The sequence below is a fragment of the Alosa pseudoharengus genome, unplaced genomic scaffold (assembly GCF_046254945.1).
Source record: "Alosa pseudoharengus isolate Yale_2024_CS ecotype anadromous, Long Island Sound unplaced genomic scaffold, YU_APseudo_1.1 YU_APseudo_1.1_scf_9, whole genome shotgun sequence".
Taxonomy (NCBI): domain Eukaryota; kingdom Metazoa; phylum Chordata; class Actinopteri; order Clupeiformes; family Clupeidae; genus Alosa; species Alosa pseudoharengus.
Genome location: NW_027468881.1, coordinates 14,850,148 through 14,860,143, shown reverse-complemented (window position 1 = coordinate 14,860,143; position 9,996 = coordinate 14,850,148). Strand labels below are relative to the sequence as shown.

The window sequence follows — 9,996 nt, the reverse complement described above, 5'->3', positions numbered from 1 at the left end:
CTATTTCTGGAGTAGGCCATTCAACTAGCCCGCTTGCTTAGGACGAGACTCAGGCTGCGCAATTGGCACCCGCTTCCTTATTTGGGTTGCCAGGTTTTAGCCTATGACAAAACGGTTGAAATTGAAACTAAGTGATTGTGTATGAAATACACCCTACACATACACAATCTGGCAACCTGGGAGATGTCAGACTAATAAAAAAATAAATAAAAAAAAGAATGGATCAATGATTTTAAAGTGAAGTTTGATAGCCATGCAAATTACGGGAGTTTTCCAGGAGAAATAACAAACGGGAGGGTGCCGGGAGATGACCTTGAAATACGGGAGAAGGTATGGGTTGGTCTCAAGTCTACATAAGTATAAGTATAAATATATATACTCTTTTGATCCCGTGAGGGAAATTTGGTCTCTGCATTTATCCCAATCCGTGAATTAGTGAAACACACACAACGTGAGGTGAAGCACACACTAATCCCGACGCAGTGAGCTGCCTTCTACAGCAGCGCTTGGGGAGCAGTGAGGGGTTAGGCATAAGGGCACTTCAGCCATTCCTACTGGTCGGGGTTCGAACTGGCAACACTCCGGTTACAAGTCAGAAGCGCTAACCAGTAGGCCACAGCTGCCCCAATTACTCCTAGGTGTGGTTTGGGCGTAACGTGCAATAGACCAATCAGAGCATCATCTCACATTCCCTTTGAAAGCAGGCACGCATTAAATATATGAGAGTTTAAGCAGAGTGCGGGCATTTCATTCCTTTTGCAGTTTGTAGGCTATATTGTTGTTTGGTGATTTAGCCAGAGACTTTCTAATGAGGAGACACAGCACTCAAAATCCTCCATAGAAATGCATGGGGCTAGTTTGTAACGCCAATATGGCAGTTGTCTACATGTGACAGTAGCCTACCTTGTATATTACAGTCACCAAGTTCTAATACCCTGTTACCCAGGAACCTACCCGTTAAATTAACCTGATAATTTCCTGTTTACCACTAGGGTCACACAAGTTGGTAGTCTGAATAATAGGCAGAGACGTGAGATTACAATACAAAACTATTACAAGTTATTTATTTAAAACAGGATCAATGTACATGCACTTCAATACCAGAGCAACATGTAATGCTAGATCGTCAGGATCAATGTTGACACTAGATTGGGCTTACCGTAGAGGGCAGATGTCAAAGCCCCTGAGGCGAAATCTGTGATTCAAACCACACTGCAAATCAAAATGAAAAGGTGACTTATCTAAACTAATTAACACAGCACACACAATAAGGGATAAACACCACCAGAGGAGTACAAATAAGACAAAACAAAATACAGAGAAAAGCACAGAGCATCAATAGAGCAGCAAGCAAACCAAACTCCCACACATGCACTCATGCAACAAACACGCACGTCCGCACTAAACAGGCCCAAGCAGATAGCCACCACCAGGTTAGCTAGCAATCATGCAGAGACGCAGCGGAAGGCCACAGAGAGAAGCGGAAGGCGCTCCACACAGCAAACCCCAAACAGGAACAAAACAGCAAGGCAGTCACCACATCACCATACCATACAGATCCTATAAGGAGTACAGAGTCATTACTCTAACGTTATGCTTAATTTCGGTAAATCGAGGTAAATAAAGCTAAAACCTACCATGCAACAGCTAACGTAGATGTAGGGAGCCCGGGCAGCGCAACACTCAGTGATGTTGCTGTAATTAACAGATAACGTAAACGAGTGGCCTAGCTATGCGATAATGTTTGCACACAGGAAGGAGTGCATCTACCTAAGCTGGAATTGATGAGCACACCGGGGGAAAGAGCAGCCGTGAGAATATCCAGCCAGTAGTTTAGCAGCGACTGCTGTTACTGGAATGTAAACAAAAGTTCTGAACTTTCCGGCACATCAGTGCACAAACGAATGTTCCTCAGACAAAGACTCAAGCCTACCTGGAGCAAATGGTGGAACAAACTACAGCCAAACGTCGGGGATAGGTCGGTCAGAGTCGTCCCTGGACAAAGCAGACGTCTGCCCTGGATAGCCGCGCTTCATTTTTGTGAAGCACAGCTGCCAATTACCCACTTACGAAGTAGGCGGGGCAGGAGCGAGACACAACAAAACCTATCACTATGCTCCAGGTAAGGAGTCGTCCAGTAGGAGTTCCAAACACCATTACACTTACGTGGTAGTGAGTAGAGGGTCCCTAAAGCCAAGTAGCAAAGTAGCAAAGTATCCCGAGGTCTTTATGTGGTCGGATAGAGTCCAGAATGAATTTAATCAAGCCAGTACCTTTCCGGAAATGTTGTCATCTTTGCTGCCATCTTTAGGGGAAAGTCCGTAGGAGTCAATTGCCAAGTGTGCTCTGGAAATTCACAATTTCGTCACCGTAACATAGTCCAGTATTTCTTTTGGAATTGAAATGAAGTTGTATGGACTGGACTATGTTTTTTTTTTTTTTTTTTTAAACGGCGAAGAAATTGTGAACTTTCCCCTAAAGATGGCAGCTAAGATGACAACATTTCCGGAAAGGTACTGGCTTGAAATTCATTCTGGACTCTATCCGACCACATAAAGACCTCGGGATACTTTGGTTTGGCTTTAGGGACCCTCTACTCACTACCACGTAAGTGTAATGTTGTTTGGAACTGTAGAAGAGGTATAAAAATAGCGTTTTGTAGCGGCGAAATAATATGCCCTTCTCACTTCCACGCTAACGAGTTTTGACTAAAAACGGTAACATCGAACTTTCTTAAAACACATCCGAATGACATGATTTGGATGTCAACTCAACGTATGTACTCCCAATCATCCGTAAATTGATCTAAAGTGCATTTTACTCCGGATAATTCCTTTAAGTCATCTAAAGACGAGACGAGGAGACGCAGACGAGTCCAGGAAGTGACGTCAAACGCGTCGAAATACGTCATACCCGGAAGTGATATTCCGGGATTCCGGAAGTGACATCACATATACACAGGGTGCGATTTGTGTAAAAACCAGAGGGGGGGATGCTTTTGAATAAGTTTGTAACCCCCCCCCCCCACACACACACACACACAACCCACCCCACCCCAAAAAAAAAAAAAAATGAACGAACGATTCATAGCCTAGTAATGTCATGGCTAATAATAGCCTATATTATTTTTGCCACCTTTGTAACATTTTAGTTTTAGTTTACCGTGGTGTATGACTTTAAACAGCGAGTGTGCTTGGTATGATGATCAGCTCCTCTAATGCAGGGTAGGACTACGTTTTGACAAACATACAAATTCACCTTGTTCTTGCCCCATCTGAAATGACTTCTCTACTTTTGCGGCCTCCATCCTTTCTGTATTTGTTGTGTAAAAACACGTTGTATATGATGGCACTGAAGTCTTAAGTTAGTGAATTGGCTAACAGTGTTAGTTGGTAACCAAATGGTCTACACATTGCGCTACACGCTGCGTAGGCTACGTGCATTCTCTCTCCTGCTGATTTGCGTTCAGTAGCCAAGTGCGCAATATTGCAAAAGTTGAAAAAATAAATGTAGCCTACAGAAAATAAATAGCCTATCATACTGTCAGTTAATTGCCTACAGTGCAGTGAAGAGTTTGGAGAGTAAAGTTATAGGGCAACTTGAAGTTTTATGAAAATAATTTACGAACCAGAACATAAAGACCATGAAGCTTCTATTTCTTGCAGCTGTTAAAACAACCGGTAGATAGTTTAAATACCCACCAACATTCGTTTTTGCAGTACAGATTATTTCTAAAAGTTATCTGTCTACTACTGGCTGATTTATAGACAACAACTGCAGTGAGTTGGGAGAGAGAAAGGAAGAACACATAGGCTACTACTGGCCAATCCTCTCCAATTGTTTACAATTGGAGTCTGGGCGTTTGGAAACAGCTGAGGGAGGAGGCTACTTGAAACTGCGAGTTTCGGTCGGTGTGAGCGAGCGGACTTTCAGTTGACAGTAATTAACACCCTTTTGAACAATCTAAGCTGTGCGAACGTCAGAGGGCGGGATCAGACGTGACTAGCTCCTTATAATATCGGAGCACCTCTCAGGTAATCAGACAACAACTGCAGTGAGTTGGGAGAGAGAAAGGAAGAACACATAGGCTACTACTGGCCAATCCTCTCCAATTGTTTACAATTGGAGTCTGGGCGTTTGTTGATGTTCTCGGCGATATCAACATCCACTTAGATGCCCCAGGCTCAGCGGACTTTTTGGCCCTGATCCACTCCTTTGACCTCAAACTGGTTCAAAGCCCACCGACACACAAAGCTGGCAAAGAGCTTGACTTGATCTTCACTCGGAACTCTGACTTCCCTACAAATTGCTCAAAGGCTGTCTGTAGGATAAACTCATACTTGGCTTCTACTTAACATGAACTATTATCTTAGCCAGGGATGTAGTGGAGGCTAAACACATAGTTTATAGAGTGAATAGAGTTTATCCACCTTTTATTAGAGTGTATCCACCTCTCAAAAGAGTTTATTCACCAATTTCAACTTTCAACATTCAAAAATCACACTGTATTATCCACATTCACAATATGCACACTCATCAACACTCTAGGAACCATTTATTATGCTACTGGTATTGCTATAAATATTGGACAATATAACCTCCACATGGATAAACGTTCATTTTGTACGGTAAGATACCTTGTTGACATATGCCTAATTGTAAGAAGTATATTTTCTTAATTAATTAGCACATTACATCACTTTACACATATTACACATCACTTTGACCATGATTTGGGGGGAAATATCCAAAGGTATTAATGCTTTTTATTAGACTTGTAGTCAAGACCGCCTAAACCGAGACCAAGACACTACCAAGACCAGAGGGTATCAAGACCGAGACCAACACGAGACCAAGGCCAAGACAGACTGAGTCAAGACCAAGACCGAGACCAAAAAAAAAACAAAAAAAACAGCTAGCGAGCTAGTGTTACCAAAGTCCTTTTAGGCATGTCCCTCCACTCGGCGGCCATATTGCAACGCTTTTTGGGTACTCATCGGGCATCCTAATCAGCAGAAATGCGCGTGCGCAAGGCTTCACCACACCAACCGTGCTCCAGTGTCGAGTTCACAACACATGATTGGCACAATGTCTGCACAACACAGCACATAATTGGCTCAAAGTAGTCAACTCACACCACATGATTCGCTCAATGTATACACATGTCGACATTTTGACGAGGAAGGGGTGGGATATGTGTAGACAACGTTGCAAACTAGCCCCATGCATTTCTATGGAGGATTTTTTGAGTGCTGTGTAACCACATTAGAAAGTCTCTGGTGTTACACCATAACTTGCATCAATTGAATAAGAGCAGCATACTGGGGTTCTCAAGTTTTGAGCTCAGCTTGGAGTGAGATTGGGGGGGGGGGGGTGCACTCACTCACTAATTATAAAAAAAAATTGGAAAGAAGCATTAACCCTGTGAGACCTTGAATTTGTCATTGTAATCTATACATCCTATATCTTGTTTTTGTCTGGGAAAGTATAATGCATAGCCTATGTCTCTTATGTCAGCCTTATCAAGGGAAACCATTTGTTTTTTTATGTCACCAGGAAGCATGTCAGTAGAAATAACTTTTCATATTTAGGTGGGATAGATTGGAATCTTGAAATATAATAATCGTGGCACTGGGATATTCTATGGCTCACCAATTTACGAGATGTAGGCCTATATGTACTGAGTAAGACATATATTTTATTTATTAGGCTAATTGCTTTATTCACTTGAGTAGCCTACAGTATATTGTCACTGAATCATTAGACTAAGCATGTGCATGCCGAAACCGAGGACAGCAAGTTCATTATACATGATGGTGGTTGGCAGGTCATTGTCTGCAGCAGTCCTGTATGTTTAGAAAAAAATGTAGGCCTATGTGTAGCATACTCGCTCAAATTGATAACACTCGTTAATAATAAGCTAATTTTCATTCATTGTTGACATGGTCCATGGAGGATCAGATGGGTGTCCCGGGACCTGATGAACACGGCGCTAAAAAGCACAAACGAGTGCGAAAGTTGCAGCCGTGACGACAGGGAAAGTGCAGGCATCCACGAGAGTGATTGGTCGTGTAAAATGAACGTTGCTGATGTCTGGCTTACACAAAGCTATAACGACACAATCATTAGGTTTTCTTAATGACCGACAGTTTAGTTTAGTTTATAGATAAGAAATAATTTTGCCATAAAGTAGGCTAGGCCAAATGTTCGTGAAAAGGCTTGATTTACACACCCTGTAAAGTACCATAAGTAGGCTGGTTTACCAAATGACAGACAGTTGAATTTCTGAATAAAAAGAATGTTGGTGCAGTTTTGAAATCTTAAACGTGTAACCCCACACAAGCATAACGTGGTTGTAGGGAGGGGATGTGCTATTTTGGAATTTTACCCGGATACAACGAATAGCCTACTATTTTTTGATTGGATGTCGGTGGCTATTTATTTTTTTGATTTTGCTGGTGAGTGGTGCGCTAGTTCTGAACCCTGCGAGAAATCCTCTCGTATCCCTAATAATTATGCAGATACCTTGACATCCCTAGTAATATTTCTGCGTGAAAAATGCAAGGTGTGGTGTGTGAGCGTGTGAACTTGTTGAATTGCGTGTGTCTCACGCCCATTGCGTGAGACTTGAGAACCCTGCTGGGGTAAGAGGTTCAGTCCCAGTTTAAATTAAATTTAAGAAGGTATTATTTCAACTACAGACAGAACAATGCAGAGACAGAGCATGTCATGAATGTGTGTGACTGTGAGCTCACTCACTGTAAATGTTTTCGTAGACTGGGTGAGATAAACTATGTAGGCTATAGCAATTGCATGACAATGATGAGAGAGAGAGACTTTGCAAAACTTGCATTTTGCAGAATGCTTCTTTCTTGCCCCTGGACTGCAAATTTCTTTATGTTCCGTGAATGCAAATTTAAGGATGGCGGAATTCGCTGACATTATTATTACTAGGTCTGACTGAGACTGACAGCTACGACGTAAACCTAACGTTTCGCGCTGGCTACACTTGCATCTTTTGATTGGATGAGCGCCAGTTTCTTAATCACAACAAAATACATGTATGTCATTGATTGGTTGCATTTGAAAGGTTGCATTTGAAGGGCGTGAAAGGCGAAATAATTTAATGTTGCATTATCGAATGTTATGTTTTGTATCATGGACATATTTGTTGCAAATCTCCCGACCACTATGTCGACCCGAGACCGCAAGACCAAGACAATGAGACCAAGACAAGACCGAGGGATCCGAGACCAAGACAAGACCAAGACCAAAGACGGTCGAGACTGTGACAAGACCGAGACCACGTAAAAGTGGTCTCGAGACCAAGACCGGTCTCGAGACATCCAACTCTACTTTTTATATAGGCACGCTACCTCAGCTTCACAAGTTTGTGCAGATTGCTTTGAGTTTATCTCAGAGGAAGAACTGTAGAACTGTAGGCACTGAGAACTGCAGGTACTGCAGGCAAACTGTCTTGTGCACAGAAGAACATGTGCAACTTCGACACTTAAAATATGCCATATATTTTGAAAACAACAGTGTTTGTGAGTATATTTCAGAACCCATTCTTTAACAATGTAATATTATTTTATTACTTTTTATTTTATTTAACTAGACTTACTAGTCATAGCTGGACTATGGAATCGATGTCAGCGAATGAAAAGGAACTCTCTCTCCTTACAGTTAAATTCACCATTCCCTGTTTTTGTGCCAATGGATGGCGGGAGAAGAACAGGTGCCACTGGCACTGTCCCAAGTGTCAGGAGGTTTTTCCCCGTACTGATGCCTTTAAGAGACACATTTCCCATCACGGTTTGTACAAATTGTCATCTCTTCTTCTGCCCTTAAAGTGTTCTCCTGTTTTGCTTTTATTTTCTCCTTTTCATGTTGCAGGTCTTAATGTCACTCAACAACTAAACACCAACATGCCCAGTCAGGAATCTGCCCAGTCAGAGAAAGCAACAAAGACATCAGGGGATCCTGACCAGCCAGAATGCCCTGAGTGCTTCATCAAATTCCACAACCCATCAAATTTGAGGCGTCACCAGGCTATGCGGCACGGCCAAAAACATCCACCGGTCATTTGTGTAGATTACAAAAATGGAATTTTTGTTACACCAAAAGATGGAAGTGGCCCCAGGATTCCCATTCATGTTGTTAAATTAATTGTCGGCCAGCGAATTTCCTGTGAGTCATCCGTGTGCCGCGATTTCATGCAAATTGCGGCTGACAGTGGAAATCCTGGGACCGAATGCAAACACCTTATAAGGACAAACAAGAGTCTGCCACACAGTACACCCCCACCCCTGATGGCTGGGTCTTTGCAGCTAATGGTTGACATGGGCCTTCTGTCAACCGTACGGCAGAAGGAGTGCCAGCAGCTGCAGGAAAAGGCCCAGTCTAAAGGGGTGGTATCTGTGTTTCCCATTTTTTGGGGAGGACAGGACAAGGACAATTATAAGGACTGTTATCTCCAGTTTTCAGTCCTCACAGGACAAACAGACGGCTGGTGCATATTTGGAAGGGTGCGTGTATCTTTCGACACCCGCAAGGGCCAGTGGCACTGCCGGTGCCATGAGAAATCAGAAAGATGCACACACCGGTGTATGTGTATATGGTGGGTGTTTCAGGAGAGACCCCACCTGTTGAAAGACACACACCACCAGTCATCTGATGAGGAGGGGGAAGAGTGTCAGAAAGACTACATCAAAGAGACACCAAAGCATCAGGAGTACTGCAGTCAAATGACTGAATATTTATGGCAAAACAAAAAAGTACCAGCAGAGTTACCTCATGAATTGGCGACAAAAGAAAAGGAGATACCTGCTTTGAGCCAACAGAGGAAGCATGCCCTTATTGCCCTGGTCCATGTCCTCCAGCTTAAATCCTGCAAGCATTAAAAGAGTTTGTCCTGTGGGTTCTTGGATCGAGTTGCACTCAACACCACACTTTGTGAACTGCAGTTCTGAAGAAATTATTTGCAGTTCATATGCTGGAAATACAATATTTAGCCTACACAATAATGCAAAGTTTGGACAAGATAGTAGGCTGGTCTACTTTCAGAAGCCTACAAGGCTTCTATATTCATAAAGCTCGGTACAACTCTGAATTAGGTCGCTATTGGAAATGGATCTAGAATTACACAATTATTTAGATAATAGGCTACAATTGGACATGGAGAATTCGTCAACTTCCTAATGCAAATACAATGGGCTATTGGCTAAAGTACGACGAATGTCTGAAGACGTTTCGGTTTTTATTTATCATGGTTTTTATTTATGCATTGAATCAAGTTATACAATACCAATACAATCCAAGACAACATGAAAATATTTATACAATCTAAGACACATAAACTATTTCGTTTACCCCGGTTTACCCAAGCCGCTGCAGTAGCCAGTATGCTGTCGCGCATAGCTGTCTGTATGTTCTGGTTCTTGCATGTTCCTTTGTTATGAGGCAACTTCCTGCGACGGTCATTCGTCGGAAAATGACTTAACTCCCTGTCGAAGTATTTGTACTCCGTTACATTACAACACTGGACGTGCATCTGTCGAGGGGAAACTCTGCTGTGCGTCGGATGCAAAATAGGAATGATACAAGGTGTACAAAGTCAATTGCGCATGAGTGCAAGATAGACAATGGGCCCTATGTTCACAGTTTGATACTCAATTCAAAAACTGTCAAAACAGCCAAAATGCCACCGTCTTATCTGGGCCTAAAATGGAATGAGGTTACATGGAAAAAGGTCCTGTGGTTAGACCAATACAAATGTGCCATTCTTTTTGGAAATCATGACCTCATCTGGGCTATAAAGAGAGGGTGTGGAGCATTAGTGCCTACAGCTTGGGCATCTTGCACATTTGGCAAAGCACAATCAATTCTGAATGATGTACAGTTCCCTCCAGAATTATTGGCACGTCTGCTAAAGTTGAATGAAAACCGGTATAAAGATCTCTGTTGGTGATTTATTGTAATCTCCCTTTGCCAATG

General features: G+C 42.5%; 1 protein-coding gene across 1 annotated transcript; it reads left to right on the top strand.

The window, feature by feature from the left end:
- The first annotated feature begins 2,113 nt into the window (after positions 1 to 2,113).
- Positions 2,114 to 8,903, top strand: LOC143114989 (uncharacterized). Its single transcript, XM_076276826.1, has 4 exons — positions 2,114 to 2,122; positions 7,331 to 7,547; positions 7,687 to 7,815; positions 7,897 to 8,903. Exons 1-4 carry the CDS (start codon positions 2,114 to 2,116, stop codon positions 8,901 to 8,903), a joined length of 1,362 nt encoding a protein of 453 aa, XP_076132941.1.
- The last annotated feature ends 1,093 nt before the right edge of the window (positions 8,904 to 9,996 follow it).

Excerpts from the sequence above, each read along its gene's own strand:
- LOC143114989 (XM_076276826.1), top strand. Across the intron at positions 7,548-7,686 it reads TTTTGAAAACAACAGTGTTT|TTAAATTCACCATTCCCTGT; the intron begins GTGAGTATATTT and ends CTCTCCTTACAG. Across the intron at positions 7,816-7,896 it reads GAGACACATTTCCCATCACG|GTCTTAATGTCACTCAACAA; the intron begins GTTTGTACAAAT and ends TTCATGTTGCAG.